The sequence below is a fragment of the Struthio camelus genome, chromosome 32 (genome assembly GCF_040807025.1).
Source record: "Struthio camelus isolate bStrCam1 chromosome 32, bStrCam1.hap1, whole genome shotgun sequence".
NCBI lineage: Eukaryota > Metazoa > Chordata > Aves > Struthioniformes > Struthionidae > Struthio > Struthio camelus.
In genome coordinates, this window is record NC_090973.1 from 935,107 (window position 1) to 954,313 (window position 19,207).

Below are 19,207 nucleotides of genomic sequence, written 5' to 3' on the forward strand. Positions count from 1 at the left end.
CCATGGTGGGTCCCGATGTCCCCTGAGGAGATGTTTTGCCCCCTAGTGACCTCACCTGCCCCACAGCAAGCTCACCCAACCCCCAGAGACCTCACCTGCCCCCCGGTGACCTCACCCGCCCCAGTGAGGAGCTCATTTGCCCCATGGTGGGTCCTGAAGTCCCCCGAGGAGATGTTTTGCCCCCTAGTGACCTCCTCTGCCCCTCGGTGACCTCACCTGCCCCCGTGATGAGTTCGTCTGCCCCATGGTGGGTCCCGATGTCCCCTGAGGAGATGTTTTGCCTCCTGATGACCTCACCTGCCCCGCAGCAAGCTCACCCAACCCCCAGAGACCTCACCTGCCCCCCGGTGACCTCACCCGCCCCAGTGAGGAGCTCATTTGCCCCATGGTGGGTCCTGAAGTCCCCCGAGGAGATGTTTTGCCCCCTAGTGACCTCCTCTGCCCCTCGGTGACCTCACCTGCCCCCGTGATGAGTTTGTCTGCCCCATGGTGGGTCCCGATGTCCCCTGAGGAGATGTTTTGCCCCCCGGCGACCTCCTCTGCCCCTCGGTGACCTCATCTGTCCCCCCGGTGACCTCACCCACCCCAGTGAGGAGCTCATCTGCCCCATGGTGGGTCCCGATGTCCCCTGAGGAGATGTTTTGCCTCCTGATGACCTCATCTGCCCTCCAGTGACCTCATCTGTCCCCCCGGTGACCTCACCTGCCCCCGTGATGAGCTCATCTGCCCCATGGTGGGTCCCAATGTCCCCTGAGGAGATGTTTTGCCCCCTAGTAACCTCCTCTGGCCCCCGGTGACCTCACCCATCCCCATGATGAGTTCATCTGCCCCACGATGGGTTGAGATGTCCCCTGAGGAGATGTTTTGCCCCCTAGTGACCTCATCCGCCCCACAGCAAGCTCACCCGCCCCCCAGAGACCTCACCTGCCCCCCGGCGACCTCACCCGCCCCCGTGATGAGCTCATCTGCCCCACGGTGAGTCCCAATGTCCCCTGAGGAGATGTTTTGCCCCCTCGGCGACCTCCTCCACCCCCCGGTGACCTCCTCTGTCCCCCCCCCCTCCGGCGACCTCACCCACCCCACAGCAACCTCACCTGCCCCCCGGGAGCCCGCCCGCCCCCCGGCCGCCCCATGGAGGACCCCGTGATCCGCATCCCGCCCTACCACTACATCCACGTGCTCGACCTCAACTCCAACGTCACCCGCGTCGAGGTCGGGCCCCTCACCTACATCCGCCAGGACCATGAGAGGTGGGTGCTGGGGGGCCCGGCGGGGGCTATAGGGGACGGGGAGCCCCCCCCCCGCCGACGTCTCTGAGGGGCGTCTGGGGGGGGCCTCTATAGGGCGCTTTATGGGCCTACGGGGGCTCTGTGGGGTTGTGGGGTTCCTATAGGGCTTTTTAAGGCTGTGTGAGACCCTATAGGGGGTTCTTTAGGGCTTCGGGACGTCTATAGGGCTCTGCGGTTCCTATAGAGTCCTGCATGGCTCTGACAGGCTTTACAATAAATTATATAGATAATATGATGTATCTATAGGACGTTGTGGTATCTATAGGACTCTATAAGGCCATGGGGGGGGTATATAAGGGACTCTCCAGAGTTAAGGAGCCTCTATAGGGCTCTGGGCTTCCTTCAGGGCTATGGGGAGTGTTGAAGGGTTCTTTAGGGCTGGGGGGGGGGCTATAGGATGTGGGGGGGGTATGGAGGGACTCTATAGGGCTGCGGGGTCCCTATAGGATCCATGGGGAGGTGGGGGGGGTCTCTGTGGGGCTGAGGGGGCTCTATAGGGCTCCGGGGACCCTCTAGGGCTGTAAGGGGTGTTGAGGGGCTCTCTAGGGGTGTGTGGGGGGGGTCCCTATAGGGCCATAAGGAGTTTGAGGGGCTCTATAGGGTTGGGGGGGGTCCATAGGGCTACGGTGGGTGTTAGGGAGCTCTATAGGGCCGTAAGTACTTCTACAGGGCTGTGGGGGTTGGGGGGGCTTTATGAAACTATGGTGTTCCTATAGGGCCTGGCAGTATGTTGAGGTCTTTATAGGGAAGCGAGGTGCCTAGCGGGGTTTCTATAGGGTTATGGGGATGCTGGAGGGCTCTATAGAGCCTGGAAGAGGTGTTGGGGGGCTCTGTAGGGCTGTGGGGCCCCTCCAGGGCTGGAGGGGGTGTTGGGGGCCCTCTAGGGCTGTGGGGGCTCTATAGAGTCGTGGGGGGTGCTGGGGGGGGGTCCTGTAGGGCTGTGGGGCCCGTATAGGGCCAGGGGGTGTCAGAGGGCTCTATAGGTTGTGGGGGGTGGGTGCTGGGGGGCTCTATAGGGTGCTGAGGGGCATCAGGGGCTCCTATAGGGTTGTAGGGGGTCTGGGGGGCTCTATAGGGCACTAAGGGGGGTGGGGGACTCCTATAGGGCTGGTAGGGGGTGTGGGGGCCTCTCTAGGGTGCTAAGGTGTATTGGGGACTCCTATAGGGCTGGGGGGGCTGGGGGGGTTCTATAGGGTGCTAAGGGGTGTGGGGGACTCCTATAGGGGCTGGGGGGGCTCTATGGGGTGCTAAGGGGTGTGGGAGACTCCTATAGGGCTGGGGGGGCTCTATAGGGCACTAAGGGGTGTGGGAGACTCCTATAGGGCTGGGGGGGCTCTATAGGGCACTAAGGGGTGTGGGAGACTCCCATAGGGCTGGGGGGGCTCTATGGGGCACTAAGGGGTCTGGGAGACTCCTATAGGGCTGGGGGAGTCTCTAGGGTGCTAAGGGGTCTGGGGGACTCCTATAGGGCTGGGGGGTCTCTAGGGTGCTAAGGGGTCTGGGGGGCTCCTATAGGGCTCCTAGGGGGGCTGGGGGACTCCTATAGGGCTGGGGGGGTCTCTAGGGTGCTAAGAGGTCTGGGGGGCTCCTATAGGGCTCCTAGGGGGGCTGGGGGACTCCTATAGGGCTGGGGGGGTCTCTAGGGTGCTAAGGGGTCTGGGGGGGCTCCTATAGGGCTCCTAGGGGGGCTGGGGGACTCCTATAGGGCTGGGGGGGTCTCTAGGGGGCTAAAGGGTCTGGGGGGCTCCTATAGGGCTCCTAGGGGGGCTGGGGGACTCCTATAGGGCTGGGGGGGTCTCTAGGGTGCTAAGGGGTCTGGGGGGCTCCTATAGGGCTCCTAGGGGGGCTGGGGGACTCCTATAGGGCTGGGGGGGTCTCTAGGGTGCTAAGGGGTCTGGGGGACTCCTATAGGGGCTGGGGGGGCTCTATGGGGTGCTAAGGGGTGTGGGAGACTCCTATAGGGCTGGGGGGGCTCTATAGGGCACTAAGGGGTGTGGGAGACTCCCATAGGGCTGGGGGGGCTCTATGGGGCACTAAGGGGTGTGGGGGACTCCTATAGGGCTGGGGGAGTCTCTAGGGTGCTAAGGGGTCTGGGGGACTCCTATAGGGCTGGGGGGGCTCTATGGGGCACTAAGGGGTGTGGGGGACTCCTATAGGGCTGGGGGGGTCTCTAGGGTGCTAAGGGGTCTGGGGGACTCCTATAGGGCTCCTAGGGGGGCTGGGGACTCCTATAGGGCTGGGGGGGTCTCTAGGGTGCTAAGGGGTCTGGGGGACTCCTATAGGGCTGGGGGGTCTCTAGGGTGCTAAGGGCTCTGGGGGGCTCCTATAGGGCTCCTAAGGGGTCTGGGGGCTCCTATAGGGCTGGGGGGGTCTCTAGGGGGCTAAAGGGTCTGGGGGGCTCCTATAGGGCTCCTAGGGGGGCTGGGGACTCCTATAGAGCTGGGGGAGTCTCTAGGGTGCTAAGGGGTCTGGGGGACTCCTATAGGGCTGGGGGGTCTCTAGGGTGCTAAGGGCTCTGGGGGGCTCCTATAGGGCTCCTAGGGGGGCTGGGGGACTCCTATAGGGCTGGGGGGGTCTCTAGGGGGCTAAAGGGTCTGGGGGGCTCCTATAGGGCTCCTAGGGGGGCTGGGGACTCCTATAGGGCTGGGGGAGTCTCTAGGGTGCTAAGGGGTCTGGGGGGCTCCTATAGGGCTCCTAGGGGGGCTGGGGGACTCCTATAGGGCTGGGGGGGCTCTAGGGTGCTAAGGGGACTGGGGGGCTCCTATAGGGCTCCTAGGGGGGCTGGGGGCTCCTATAGGGCTGGGGGGTCTCTAGGGTGCTAAGGGGTCTGGGGGGCTCCTATAGGGCTCCTAGGGGGGCTGGGGGACTCCTATAGGGCTGGGGGGGTCTCTAGGGTGCTAAGAGGTCTGGGGGGCTCCTATAGGGCTCCTAGGGGGGCTGGGGGACTCCTATAGGGCTGGGGGGGTCTCTAGGGTGCTAAGGGGTCTGGGGGGGCTCCTATAGGGCTCCTAGGGGGGCTGGGGGACTCCTATAGGGCTGGGGGGGTCTCTAGGGTCCTAAGGGGTCTGGGGGGCTCCTATAGGGCTCCTAGGGGGGCTGGGGGACTCCTATAGGGCTGGGGGGGTCTCTAGGGTGCTAAGGGGTCTGGGGGGGCTCCTATAGGGCTCCTAGGGGGGCTGGGGGCTCCTATAGGGCTGGGGGGTCTCTAGGGTGCTAAGGGGTCTGGGGGGGCTCCTATAGGGCTCCTAGGGGGGCTGGGGGCTCCTATAGGGCTGGGGGGGTCTCTAGGGTGCTAAGGGGTCTGGGGGGCTCCTACAGGGCTCCTAGGGGGGCTGGGGGCTCCTATAGGGCTGGGGGGGTCTCTAGGGTCCTAAGGGCTCTGGGGGGCTCCTATAGGGCTCCTAGGGGGGCTGGGGGACTCCTATAGGGCTGGGGGGGTCTCTAGGGTGCTAAGGGGTCTGGGGGGCTCCTATAGGGCTCCTAGGGGGGCTGGGGGCTCCTATAGGGCTGGGGGGATCTCTAGGGTCCTAAGGGCTCTGGGGGGCTCCTATAGGGCTCCTAGGGGGGCTGGGGGACTCCTATAGGGCTGGGGGGGTCTCTAGGGTGCTAAGGGGTCTGGGGGGCTCCTATAGGGCTCCTAGGGGGGCTGGGGGACTCCTATAGGGCTGGGGGGGTCTCTAGGGTGCTAAGGGGTCTGGGGGGCTCCTATAGGGCTCCTAGGGGGGCTGGGGGCTCCTATAGGGCTGGGGGGGTCTCTAGGGTGCTAAGGGGTCTGGGGGGCTCCTATAGGGCTCCTGGGGGGGCTGGGGGCTCCTATAGGGCTGGGGGGGTCTCTAGGGTGCTAAGGGGTCTGGGGGACTTCTACAGGGCTCCTAGGGGGGCTGGGGGCTCCTATAGGGCTGGGGGGGTCTCTAGGGTGCTAAGGGCTCTGGGGGGCTCCTATAGGGCTCCTAGGGGGGCTGGGGGCTCCTATAGGGCTGGGGGGGTCTCTAGGGTGCTAAGGGGTCTGGGGGGCTCCTATAGGGCTCCTAGGGGGGCTGGGGGCTCCTATAGGGCTGGGGGGGTCTCTAGGGTGCTAAGGGGTCTGGGGGGCTCCTATAGGGCTCCTAGGGGGGCTGGGGGACTCCTATAGGGCTGGGGGGGTCTCTAGGGTGCTAAGGGGTCTGGGGGACTCCTATAGGGCTCCTAGGGGGGCTGGGGGCTCCTATAGGGCTGGGGGGTCTCTAGGGTGCTAAGGGGTCTGGGGGGCTCCTATAGGGCTCCTAGGGGGGCTGGGGCCTCCTATAGGGCTGGGGGGTCTCTAGGGTGCTAAGGGGTCTGGGGGGCTCCTATAGGGCTCCTAGGGGGGCTGGGGGACTCCTATAGGGCTGGGGGGGGTCTCTAGGGTGCTAAGGGGTCTGGGGGACTCCTATAGGGCTGGGGGGGTCTCTAGGGTGCTAAGGGGTCTGGGGGGCTCCTATAGGGCTCCTAGGGGGGCTGGGGGGGTCTCCGAGGGGCTCCAGGGCGGCGGGTGGCGCTGCGGGGGGGGGGTTCCCTAGGGCCCCCCGGGGAAGGGGAGGGGGGGTGCAGCGTAGGCACCTGCGTGGTGTCCGTCCCCCCGCACCCCAGGGTGGCCTTCGCCCCCGTGCGCATGGTGACGGTGCCGGCGCGGCACTACTGCACGGTGCTGCACCCCGTGGCCCGGGCGCCCGGCGGGGAGGCCCTGCTGGACGGCACCGGGCAGGTCCGGCTGCGGCACGGCGACCTGGAGGTGCGCCTGGCCCAGGAGCCCTTCCCTCTCTACCCCGGCGAGCAGCTCCAGCAGGTACCTATGGCCCCTATAGACCCCCTATAGACCCTATAGCCCTCCCCGCGACCCCTCCGTCCCCGGTCCGGCTGGGGCTCGGCGACCTGGAGGTGCGCCTGGCCCAGGAGCCCTTCCCTCTCTACCCCGGCGAGCAGCTCCAGCAGGTACCTATGGCCCCTATACACCCCCTATAGCCCCTATAGACCCTATAGCCCTCCCCGCGACCCCTCCGTCCCCGGTCCGGCTGCGGCACGGCGACCTGGAGGTGCGCCTGGCCCAGGAGCCCTTCCCTCTCTCCCCCGGCGAGCAGCTCCAGCAGGTACCTATGGCCCCTATACACCCCCTATAGCCCCTATAGCCCTCCCCGCGACCCCTCCGTCCCCGGTCCGGCTGCGGCACGGCGACCTGGAGGTGCGCCTGGCCCAGGAGCCCTTCCCGCTCTACCCCGGCGAGCAGCTCCAGCAGGTACCTATGGCCCCTATACACCCCCTATAGACCCCCTATAGCCCCTATAGCCCTCCCCGCGACCCCTCCGTCCCCGGTCCGGCTGCGGCACGGCGACCTGGAGGTGCGCCTGGCCCAGGAGCCCTTCCCGCTCTACCCCGGCGAGCAGCTCCAGCAGGTACCTATAGCCCCTATACACCCCCTATAGCCCCTATAGACCCTATAGCCCTCCCCGCGACCCCTCCGTCCCCGGTCCGGCTGCGGCACGGCGACCTGGAGGTGCGCCTGGCCCAGGAGCCCTTCCCTCTCTACCCCGGCGAGCAGCTCCAGCAGGTACCTACGGCCCCTATAGACCCCCTATAGCCCCTATAGCCCTCCCCGCGACCCCTCCGTCCCCGGTCCGGCTGCGGCTCGGCGACCTGGAGGTGCGCCTGGCCCAGGAGCCCTTCCCGCTCTACCCCGGCGAGCAGCTCCAGCAGGTACCTATGGCCCCTATACACCCCCTATAGCCCCTATAGCCCCTATAGCCCTCCCCGCGACCCCTCCGTCCCCGGTCCGGCTGCGGCACGGCGACCTGGAGGTGCGCCTGGCCCAGGAGCCCTTCCCTCTCTCCCCCGGCGAGCAGCTCCAGCAGGTACCTATGGCCCCCATACACCCCCTATAGCCCCTATAGCCCCTATAGCCCCTATAGCCCTCCCCGCGACCCCTCCGTCCCCGGTCCAGCTGCGGCTCGGCGACCTGGAGGTGCGCCTGGCCCAGGAGCCCTTCCCTCTCTCCCCCGGCGAGCAGCTCCAGCAGGTACCTACGGCCCCTATACACCCCCTATAGCCCCTATAGCCCCTATAGCCCTCCCCGCGACCCCTCCGTCCCCGGTCCGGCTGCGGCTCGGCGACCTGGAGGTGCGCCTGGCCCAGGAGCCCTTCCCTCTCTACCCCGGCGAGCAGCTCCAGCAGGTACCTATGGCCCCTATACACCCCCTATAGCCCCTATAGACCCTATAGCCCTCCCCGCGACCCCTCCGTCCCCGGTCCGGCTGCGGCTCGGCGACCTGGAGGTGCGCCTGGCCCAGGAGCCCTTCCCTCTCTACCCCGGCGAGCAGCTCCAGCAGGTACCTATGGCCCCTATAGACCCCCTATAGCCCCTATAGCCCCTATAGCCCTCCCCGCGACCCCTCCGTCCCCGGTCCGGCTGGGGCTCGGCGACCTGGAGGTGCGCCTGGCCCAGGAGCCCTTCCCTCTCTCCCCCGGCGAGCAGCTCCAGCAGGTACCTATGGCCCCTATACACCCCCTATAGCCCCTATAGACCCCCTATAGTCCCTATAGCCCTCCCCGCGACCCCTCCGTCCCCGGTCCGGCTGCGGCTCGGCGACCTGGAGGTGCGCCTGGCCCAGGAGCCCTTCCCTCTCTACCCCGGTGAGCAGCTCCAGCAGGTACCTACGGCCCCTATACACCCCCTATAGCCCCTATAGCCCCTATAGCCCTCCCCGCGACCCCTCCGTCCCCGGTCCGGCTGGGGCTTGGCGACCTGGAGGTGCGCCTGGCCCAGGAGCCCTTCCCTCTCTACCCCGGCGAGCAGCTCCAGCAGGTACCTACGGCCCCTATACACCCCCTATAGCCCCTATAGCCCCTATAGACCCTATAGCCCTCCCCGCGACCCCTCCGTCCCCGGTCCGGCTGCGGCTCGGCGACCTGGAGGTGCGCCTGGCCCAGGAGCCCTTCCCTCTCTACCCCGGCGAGCAGCTCCAGCAGGTACCTATGGCCCCTATACACCCCCTATAGCCCCTATAGCCCCTATAGACCCTATAGCCCTCCCCGCGACCCCTCCGTCCCCGGTCCGGCTGCGGCACGGCGACCTGGAGGTGCGCCTGGCCCAGGAGCCCTTCCCTCTCTACCCCGGCGAGCAGCTCCAGCAGGTACCTATGGCCCCTATACACCCCCTATAGCCCCTATAGCCCCTATAGCCCTCCCCGCGACCCCTCCGTCCCCGGTCCGGCTGCGGCACGGCGACCTGGAGGTGCGCCTGGCCCAGGAGCCCTTCCCTCTCTCCCCCGGCGAGCAGCTCCAGCAGGTACCTACGGCCCCTATAGACCCCCTATAGCCCCTATAGCCCCTATAGCCCCTATAGCCCTCCCCGCGACCCCTCCGTCCCCGGTCCGGCTGCGGCACGGCGACCTGGAGGTGCGCCTGGCCCAGGAGCCCTTCCCTCTCTACCCCGGCGAGCAGCTCCAGCAGGTACCTATGGCCCCTATACACCCCCTATAGCCCCTATAGCCCCTATAGCCCCTATAGCCCTCCCCGCGACCCCTCCGTCCCCGGTCCGGCTGGGGCTTGGCGACCTGGAGGTGCGCCTGGCCCAGGAGCCCTTCCCTCTCTCCCCCGGCGAGCAGCTCCAGCAGGTACCTATGGCCCCTATACACCCCCTATAGCCCCTATACACCCCCTATAGCCCCTATAGCCCTCCCCGCGACCCCTCCGTCCCCGGTCCGGCTGGGGCTTGGCGACCTGGAGGTGTGCCTGGCCCAGGAGCCCTTCCCTCTCTCCCCCGGCGAGCAGCTCCAGCAGGTACCTACGGCCCCTATACACCCCCGATAGCCCCTATAGACCCCCTATAGCCCCTATAGTCCCTATAGCCCTCCCCACGACCCCTCCGTCCCCGGTCCGGCTGCGGCTCGGCGACCTGGAGGTGCGCCTGGCCCAGGAGCCCTTCCCTCTCTCCCCCGGCGAGCAGCTCCAGCAGGTACCTATGGCCCCTATACACCCCCTATAGCCCCTATAGCCCTCCCCGTGACCCCTCCGTCCCCGGTCCGGCTGCGGCTTGGCGACCTGGAGGTGCGCCTGGCCCAGGAGCCCTTCCCTCTCTCCCCCGGCGAGCAGCTCCAGCAGGTACCTACGGCCCCTATAGACCCCCTATAGCCCCTATAGACCCCCTATAGCCCCCTATAGCCCCTATAGCCCTCCCCGCGACCCCTCCGTCCCCGGTCCGGCTGCGGCTCGGCGACCTGGAGGTGCGCCTGGCCCAGGAGCCCTTCCCTCTCTCCCCCGGCGAGCAGCTCCAGCAGGTACCTACGGCCCCTATAGACCCCCTATAGCCCCTATAGACCCCCTATAGCCCCTATAGCCCCTATAGCCCTCCCCGCGACCCCTCCGTCCCCGGTCCAGCTGCGGCACGGCGACCTGGAGGTGCGCCTGGCCCAGGAGCCCTTCCCTCTCTACCCCGGCGAGCAGCTCCAGCAGGTACCTATGGCCCCTATACACCCCCTATAGCCCCTATAGCCCTCCCCGCGACCCCTCCGTCCCCGGTCCGGCTGCGGCACGGCGACCTGGAGGTGCGCCTGGCCCAGGAGCCCTTCCCGCTCTACCCCGGCGAGCAGCTCCAGCAGGTACCTACGGCCCCTATAGACCCCCTATAGACCTATAGACCCCCTATAGCCCTCCCCGCGACCCCTCCGTCCCCGGTCCGGCTGCGGCACGGCGACCTGGAGGTGCGCCTGGCCCAGGAGCCCTTCCCTCTCTCCCCCGGCGAGCAGCTCCAGCAGGTACCTACGGCCCCTATACATCTTCTCGTAGCCTGCCATAACTGCTGCAGTTAACCCCGGTCGTGCTGTCGTTTCTATAGGCTCCATGAACCACTATAGCTCCTTCAGCAACCCCACGGGCTCTTACAGCTCCTCTAGGCCCTATTGCCCCCTATAGCTCCTCTGGCCACTCAATGGGCTCCTATAGCTCCTCCGGGCTCCACAACCTCCCCCTGCCCGGTTTCCTATAGGCACTATGGGTCTCTCGCGGTCTCCTATAGGCTCCGTAACCCCCTATAGCTCTTCTAACCACTTGATGGGCTCCTATGGCCCCCCCCCAGGCTCCACAACCCCCCCCATTCCCTATAGCTCCTATGGCCTCCTCATGGCTTCCTATAGGCTCTGTGTTCCCCTATAGCCGCTGTAGCCACCCCATGGGCTCCTATAGCTGCTATAAGCTCCGCGGCACCTGTAGCCGCCCCCAGCCACCCTTGTCCCCTGGGTGTCCCTGCATGACCCTCTGCCCCTGGTGTCACCCGCTGTCCCCTGGGTGTCACCCCCATGCCTGGTGTCCCCCACTGTCCCCTGGGTGTCCACCTGCCCCCCTGGGTGTCACCCCCATGCCTGGTGTCCCCCACTGTCCCCTGGGTGTCCACCTGTCCCCCGGTGTCACCTGCTGTCCCCGGGTGTCATCCCCATCCCTGGTGTCACCCACTGTCCCCTGGGCGTCATCTCCATCCCCCGTGTCCCCCACCATCCCCTGGGTGTCCACCTGTCCCGTGGGTGTCATCTCCATCCCCGGTGTCACCCACTGTCCCCTGAGTGTCCACCTGTCCTATGGGTGTCATCTCCATCCCCGGTGTCCCCCACCATCCCCTGGGTGTCATCTCCATCCCTGGTGTCCCCCACCATCCCCTGAGTGTCCACCTGTCCTATGGGTGTCATCTCCATCCCCGGTGTCCCCCACCGTCCCCTGGGTGTCATCTCCATCCCCGGTGTCCCCCACCATCCCCTGGGTGTCCACCTGTCCCGTGGGTGTCATCTCCATCCCCAGTGTCCCCCACCGTCCCCTGGGTGTCATCTCCATCCCCGATGTCATCTGGTGTCCCCTGGGTGTCCACCTGTCCTATGGGTGTCATCTCCATCCCCAGTGTCCCCCACCGTCCCCTGGGTGTCATCTCCATCCCCGATGTCATCTGGTGTCCCCTGGGTGTCCACCTGTCCCGTGGGTGTCATCTCCATCCCTGGTGTCCCCCACCGTCCCCTGGGTGTCATCTCCATCCCCAGAGTCCCCCACTGTCCCCTGGGTGTCCACCTGTCCCGTGGGTGTCATCTCCATCCCCAGTGTCCCCCACCGTCCCCTGGGTGTCATCTCCATCCCTGGTGTCCCCCACCGCCTCCTGGGTGTCCACCTGTCCCGTGGGTGTCATCTCCATCCCTGGTGTCCCCCACCATCCCCTGGGTGTCCACCTGTCCCCTGGGTGTCATCTCCATCCCTGGTGTCCCCCACTGTCCCCTGGGCGTCCGCCTGAACCCCGGGCGTCACCCGCCTTGCCAACAGGACGTGACGCCGCTGCGGGTGGTGCCGGCCGACACGGCGCTGCGCCTCCGCGCCCTGCTCGACTTCGAGGCCGACGACGGCACCCGCTTCGTGGCCGGCGACGAGTGGCTCTTCGAGGGCCCCGGTGAGTGGCGGGGGGCACCCGGGCCGGGAGGGCGGGGGTGGGTGCCACCAGCCCGGCGTGACCCCCCCGCCGTCCCTCCTCCGCAGGCACCTACATCCCGCGCAAGGAGGTGGAGGTGGCCGAGACGCTGCAGGCCACCATCATCGGCCCCAACCAGGCCGTGCGGCTGCGGGCGCGCAAGGAGTGCGCCGACCGCGAGGGCGCCCGCCGCGTCACAGGTGCCCCCCGCCGCCCCTGGGACCCTCCGGGGACCCCCCGGCACCCATGGGACCCCCTCAACACCCATGGCACCATCCAACACCCATGGGACCTTCATCCTGTCCCCAGCACCCATGGGACCCCCCAACACCCATGGGACCCCCTCAACACCCATGGCACCACCCAACACCTATGAGACCTTTATCCTGTCCCTGGTGCCCCTGGGAACCCCCCAACACCCCTGGGACCCCCCCAACACCCATGGCACCACCCAACACCCATGGGACCCCCTCAACACCCATGGCACCACCCAACGCCCATGAGACCTTCATCCTGTCCCTGGCACCCCTGGGACCCCCCAGCACCCATGGCACCACCCAACACCCATGGAACCTTCATCCTGTTCCCGGCACCCCGGGACCCCCCAGCACCCATGGGACCCCCTCAACACCCACGGCACCACCCAACACCCATGGGACCTTCATCCTGTCCCCAGCACTCCTGGGACCCCCCAACACCCATGGCACCATCCAACACCCATGGGACCTTTATCCTGTCCCCAGCACCCCTGGGACCCCCCAGTGCCCATGGGACCCCCAGCACCCATGGGACCCCCCCCAACACCCATGGCACCACCCAACACCCATGAGACCTTCATCCTGTTCCCGGCACCCCGGGACCTCCCAGCACCCATGGGACCCCCTCAACACCCATGGCACCACCCAACACCCATGGGACCTTTGTCCTGTCCCCGGCACTCCGGGACCCCCCCCTTCCCCACCCAACACCCCTGGGACTCTCATCCTCCCCCCAGCACACTTGGGACCCCCCTCAGTGCCCCCCAGCACCGTTGGGACCTCATGGCACCCCCCCCAGCAGCCATGGGACCCCCATCCTTCCTCCAGCACCCCTAAGACCCCCTTGTCCCCTCCCTCCAGCACCCAAAAGACCCCAATGCCCACAAAGCCCCCAATACCCATAAGACCTCCAGGCCTCCAGCACCCATAAGATCTCCCCCAGCACCCCTGGGGCCCCCCCGGCACCCCTAGGACCCCCCCCAGCACCCCTGGGGCCCCCACACCGAGCGCCCCGTGCCCCCACCAGGCGAAGAGTGGCTGGTGAAGCGGGTGGGCGCCTACCTGCCCGGCGTCTACGAAGAGGTGCTCGACGTGGTGGACGCCTTCGTCCTCACTGAGAAGGTACGGCCGGCACCCACGGGTGACGCCTCGCCGGGCCGGTGTCACCCGCCCGCCCGCCCTCACCCGTCCCTGTCACCCGCAGAAAGCCCTGCACCTTCGGGCCACGAGGACCTTCCGGGACGCCCAGGGCATGGTGCGGCGCACGGGCGAGGAGTGGCTGGTGACGCAGGCGCAGAGCGAGGCCTACATCCCCGACGTCTTTGAGGAGGTGGTGGCCGAGGTGGCCGTCACCACCCTGGGGCCCCGGCAGTACTGCGTCGTCCTCGACCCCGTGGGGCCTGACGGCAAGCCCCAGCTGGGCCAGCAGCGCGTCGTCAAGGTGGGTGCCGCCCGCCCGAGGGTGGCCCTCCTGGGTCCACCCTGGGGGATGGACCACCGAGGAGGTGGCCGCGGGTGGCCTTGAGGGACCTCAATGGGCTCCTGAGGGGCTCAGGGTGACGCTGAGGCATGCTAAGGTGGCCCTGAGGGGGCTGAGGTGGCCTTCAAGGTTTTCAAGAGCCCTGAGGGGGGGTCAGGGTGGCCCTGAGGGACACTAAGGTGGCCCCAAGAGGTTCAGGGTGGCACCAGAGGCCCTCAATGGACCCCTAAGGTGGCCCTGAGGGGCTCAGGGTGGCACTGAGAGAAACTGAGGTGGCCCTGAGGGAGCTCAGATGGCCTTGAATGTCCTCAATCTCTAAGGTGCCCCTGAGGGGGTCGGGGTGGCCCCGAGAGATGCTAAGGGGGGGTCACAAGGGACCCCACCATGCCAGTGATGTGTTCCCATGGTGTCCCCATGTCCGCACCAAGCCATTGACATGTGCCTGTGGCATCCCCATGTCCCCGCCATGCTGGTGGCACGTCCCCATGGTGTCCCCATGTCCCCGTCAAGCCACTGATGTGTCCCCACGGCATTCCCATGACTCCACCATGCTGGTGGCACGTCCACATGGTGTCCCCGTGTCCCCGTCAAGCCATTGACGTGTCCCCACGGCATTCTCATGACTCCACCATGCTGGTGGCACATCCCTATAGTGTCCCCATGTCCCTGTCAAGCCACTGATGTGTCCCCACGGCATGTCCATGACTCCACCATGCTGGTGGCACGTCCCCATGGTGTCTCCATATCCCCCCCCAAGTCACTGATGTGTCCCCATGGCATTCCCATGACTCCACCATGCTGGTGGCACATCCCCATGGTGTCCCCGTGTCCCCGTCAAGCCACTGACGTGTCCCCACGGCATTCTCATGACTCCACCATGCTGGTGGCATGTCCCCATGGAGTCCCCATGTCCCTGTCAAGCCATTGACATGTCCCCACGGCATCCCCATGACTCCACCATGCTGGTGGCACGTCTCCATGGAGTCCCCGCTGTGCCAGTGACGTGTCCCCACCGTGTCCCCTCGTCCCCAGGGCGAGAAGTCCTTCTTCCTGCAGCCGGGCGAGCGGCTCCAGGCGGGCATCCAGGACGTCTATGTGCTGGCTGAGGACGAGGGGCTGCTGCTGCAGGCGCTGCAGACCCTCACCCACCCCGACGAGGTGCCCGGGGGCAACTGGGGCTCCGGGGTGGGGGGGGGCAACTGGGAGCCCTGGGGGCGACTGGGACCTTGGGGAGGCAATTGAGACCTTTGGGGGCAACTGGGGTCTCTGGGGGGCAACTGGGACCCTGGGGGGGGCAACTGGGACCTTGTGGGGGTGCAACTGGGACCCTAGGGAGGGCAACAGAGACCTTGGGGGCAATGGGGGCCCCTGGGGGACACAGGGGACCTGGGGGACCCAGGGGTGGCCGAGCCAGTTGGAACATCTGGTGGTGCGTGGGGGGCAATTATGTCCCCAACCCGAGGGGTGGCAGGGCCCTGTGTCCCCAAAAGGGGTGGCAGCCCTGTCCACATGTCCCCAAGGGGGTGGTAGGGAGGATCCTCATGTCCCCAAGGGGGTGGCAGCCCTGTCCACATGTCCCCAAGGGGGTGGTAGGGAGGATCCTCATGTCCCCAAGGGGGTGGCAGCCCCATCCCTGTGTCCCCAAGGGGGTGGCAGGAGGATCCTCATGTCCCCAAGGGGGTGGCAGCCCTGTCCACATGTCCCCAAGGGGGTGGTAGGGAGGATCCTCATGTCCCCAAGGGGGTGGCAGCCCTGTCCACATGTCCCCAAGGGGGTGGCAGGAGGATCCTCATGTCCCCAAGGGGGTGGCAGCCCCATCCCTGTGTCCCCAAGGGGGTGGCAGGAGGATCCTCATGTCCCCAAGGGGGTGGCAGCCCTGTCCACATGTCCCCAAGGGGGTGGCAGGAGGATCCCCATGTCCCCAAGGGGGTGGCAGCCCCATCCCTGTGTCCCCAGGGGGGTGGCAGGAGGATCCTCATGTCCCCAAGGGGGTGGCAGCCCCATCCCCATGTCCCCAAGGGGGTGGCAGGGACGGGTAACAGGGCACCACCGCCCCGTCCCCAGCGGGTGACCCGGGGGGTGGTGGGGGTCCCGGGCCGGGGAGGACGGGACGGACGGTGACGCGGCGGCGCGGTGCCCAGGAGGGGACGGAGGTGCGGCGGCGGGCGGGCGAGCGCTGGCTGGCCCGCGGCCCCCTCGAGTACGTGCCGCCGGCCGAGGTGGCCGTGCTGGAGCGGCGCCGCGCCGTGGCCCTGGGCGAGGGCGAGGGCATCTACGTGCGCGACGTCCGCACCGGCAAGGTCAGACCCTGCGCCGCTCCCCCCCGGAGACCCTAGAGACCCCCAGAGACCCTGCAGACCCCCCTTAACCCCCTACAGTTGCCCCCAAACCCTCTAGAGCCCCTAGAGACCCCCCAGAGACCCTATAGACCCCTCAGAGCCCCTAGAGACCCCCTTAACCCCCTACAGACCCCCCGAACTCCATAGAGCCCCTAGAGACCCCCCAGAGACCCTGCAGACCCCCCTTAACCCCCTACAGATGCCCCCAAACCCTCTAGAGCCCCTAGAGACCCCCCAGAGCCCTAGAGACCCCTTAACCCCCAACAGAGCCCCCCAAACTCCGTAGAGCCCCTAGAGACCCCCAGAGCTCCTAGAGACCCCCCTTAACCCCCTACAGACCCCATTAACCTCCTATAGACCCCCAAACTCCTTAGAGTCCTTAGAGACCCCCAAGAGCCCCTAGAGACCCCCTTAACCCCCTACAGACCCCCCGAACTCCATAGAGCCCCTAGAGACCCCCAGAGACCCTGCAGACCCCCCCTTAACCCCCTACAGTTGCCCCCAAACCCTCTAGAGCCCCTAGAGACCCCTCAGAGACCCTGCAGACCCCCCTTAATCCCCTATAGTTGCCCCCAAACCCTCTAGAGCCCCTAGAGACCCCCCAGAGACCCTATAGACCCCTCAGAGCCCCTAGAGACCCCTTAACCCCCAACAGAGCCCCCCAAACTCCGTAGAGCCCCTAGAGACCCCCAGAGACCCTGCAGACCCCCCTTAACCCCCTACAGATGCCCCCAAACCCTCTAGAGCCCCTAGAGACCCCTCAGAGACCCTAGAGACCCCCTTAACCCCCTACAGACCCCCCGAACTCCATAGAGCCCCTAGAGACCCCCCAGAGACCCTGCAGACCCCCCTTAACCACCTACAGATGCCCCCAAACCCTCTAGAGCCCCTAGAGACCCCCCAGAGCCCCTAGAGACCCCTCAGAGCCCCTACAGACCCCTTAACCCCCTACAGACCCCCCGAACTCCATAGAGCCCCTAGAGACCCCCAGAGACCCTGCAGACCCCCCTTAACCCCCTAGAGACCCCACTAACCTCCTATAGACCCCCAAACTCCTTAGAGCCCTTAGAGACCCCCCAGAGCCCCTACAGACCCCCTTAACCCCCTAGAGACCCCCCTTAACCCCCTAGAGATCCCCAAACTCCCTAGAGCCCCTAGAGACCCCCAGAGACCCTAGGGATCCTCCTTAACCCCCTAGAGATCCCCAAACTCCCTAGAGCCCCTAGAGACCCCCAGACCCCCTAGGGACCCCTTTAACCCCCTAGAGCTCCCCTTAATCTCCTAGAGACCCCCCCAAACTCCTTGGAGCCCCTAGAGACTCACCAGAGCCTCTAGAGACCCCCTTAACCTCCTATAGACCCCCCAATCTATGTAAAGCCCCTAGAGCCCCCCAGAGCCCTTAGAGACTCCTCTTAACCCCCTATAGACCCCCCAAACCCTCTAGAGCCCCTAGAGACCCCCCAGAGCCCCTATAGACTCCTCAGAGCCCCTAGAGACCCCTTAACCCCCTACAGATGCCCCCAAACCCTCTAGAGCCCCTAGAGACCCCCAGATACCCCAAAGACTCCTGTTAACCCTCTACAGACCCCCCCAAACTCCCTAGAGAGCCCTTAGGGACCCCCCCCAACTCCCTAGAGACCCCCCAGAGCCCCTAGAGACTCCCTTAACCCCGTATAGAGCCCCCCCCGAACTCCCTAGAGCCCCTGGAGACCTTCCTTGACCCCCTACAGACCCCTCAAAGCCTCCTAGAGCCCCTAGAGACCCCCCAAACCCCCTATAGACACCCCAAATCTCCTAGAGCCCTTAGAGACCCCCCCAGAGCCCCTAGAGACCCCCTTAAGCTCCTATAGACCCCCCTCGAGCCCCTATAGGCTCTCTAGAGCTCTTATAGATCTCCGTTAACCCTCTACAGACCCCCACCCAAACCCGTAGAGAGCCCCCGAGCCCCTATAGAGCCCCGTAACCCCTCCTAGACCCCTGCAGAGCTCCAAACCCCCCAGTGACCCCCTGCAGCGCCCTCAGTCCCAGTGCCCCCCTATAGCGCTCTCAGCCCCCCTCCCAGGGCCCCCAAACCCCTCCCAGTGCTCCCAGTGCCTCCCAGTCCCCTCCCAATGTTCCTGGTCCCTCCCAGTCCTCTCCCAGCCCCCCAGCAATTCCCTCCCAGTGTTCCCAGTCCCCTTCCCAGTCCCTCCCAGGCCCCTCCCAGGCCCCCCAGCTCCCCTCCCCGTGCTCCCAGTACCACCAGTCCTTCCCAGTTCCCTCCCAGTGCCCCCAGTCCCTCCCAGTGCTCCCAGTGCCCCCAGTTCCCTCCCAGTGCCCCCAGTCCCTCCCAGCCCTCCTCCCAGTGCCTCCAGTTCCCTCCCAGTGCTCCCAGTCCCCTCCTAGTCCCTTTCAGCACTCCCAGTTCCTCTCAGCCCCCCTCCCAGTGCTCCCAGTGCCCCTAGTCCCTCCCAGTTCCCTCCCAGTGCTCCCTGTACCTCCAGTTCCCTTGCAGTTCCTTTCAGCTCCCCTCCCAGTGCTCCCAGTCCCTCCCAGTCCCTCCCAGCCCCCCTTCCCATGCCCCCAGTTCCCTCCCAGTGCTCCCAGTACCCTCCCATTCCCCACCTAGTCCCTCCCAGCCCCCTCCCAGTGCTCTCCGTACCTCCAGTTCCCTCCCAGTGCCCTCCCAGTCCCTCCCAGCCCCCTCCCCAGCGCTCCCAGTGCCCCCAGTCCCCTCCCAGTGCCCCCCCCCGGCGCAGGTGCGGGCGGTGGTGGGCCAGACCTACATGCTGACGGCGACGGAGGAGCTGTGGGAGAAGGAGCTGGCGCCCGGCGTGGAGGCGCTGCTGGCGGCCTCCCGCGACCCCCTGGTCCAGCGCGGGGACGGCGAAGGGGACGGCGCCCCGGCGGGGCCGCGTGACCGCACGCGGGCCGTCACCTTCCGCGTGCCCCACAACGCCGCCATGCAGCTCTACGACTACCGCGAGCGGCGCGCCCGGTGAGCGCGGGGACGTGGGGGGCGTGGGGGGCCTGGGGGATGCTGGAGACGTTGGGGACGTTGAGGACATGGAGGATGTTGGGGATATTGGGGACGTTGGGGGCGTGGGGGACATTGGGGATGCTGGAGACGTTGGGGACGTTGAGGACATGGGGGATGTTGGGGATATTGGGGACGTTGGGGGCGTGGGGGACATTGGGGACGCTGGAGACATTGGGGACGTTGAGGACATGGGGGATGTGGGGGATATTGGGGACGTTGGGGGCGTGGGGGACATTGGGGAAGCTGGAGACGTTGGGGACGTTGAGGACATGGGGGATGTGGGGGATATTGGGGACATTGGGGGCGTGGGGGACATTGGGGAGACAGGACGTTGGGGGCCTGGGGGACGTTGGGGACGCTGGAGACATTGGGGACG

The 19,207-nt window shown here is 66.6% G+C and overlaps 1 protein-coding gene across 1 annotated transcript in view; it reads left to right on the forward strand.

Annotated features, from left to right (window-relative positions):
- The first annotated feature begins 58 nt into the window (after positions 1–58).
- Positions 59–19,207, forward strand: part of MVP (major vault protein) — a 29,378-nt gene continuing 10,229 nt past the window's right edge. Inside the window, exons 1-10 of the mRNA XM_068923211.1 lie at positions 59–975; positions 1,086–1,250; positions 5,898–6,093; positions 11,595–11,718; positions 11,805–11,936; positions 13,021–13,115; positions 13,198–13,434; positions 14,506–14,631; positions 15,615–15,773; positions 18,551–18,789. Of these exons, the coding sequence (XP_068779312.1) occupies positions 812–975; positions 1,086–1,250; positions 5,898–6,093; positions 11,595–11,718; positions 11,805–11,936; positions 13,021–13,115; positions 13,198–13,434; positions 14,506–14,631; positions 15,615–15,773; positions 18,551–18,789 (1,637 nt within the window). The 5' untranslated portion in view covers positions 59–811. The remainder of the gene's footprint in view (positions 976–1,085; positions 1,251–5,897; positions 6,094–11,594; positions 11,719–11,804; positions 11,937–13,020; positions 13,116–13,197; positions 13,435–14,505; positions 14,632–15,614; positions 15,774–18,550; positions 18,790–19,207) is intronic.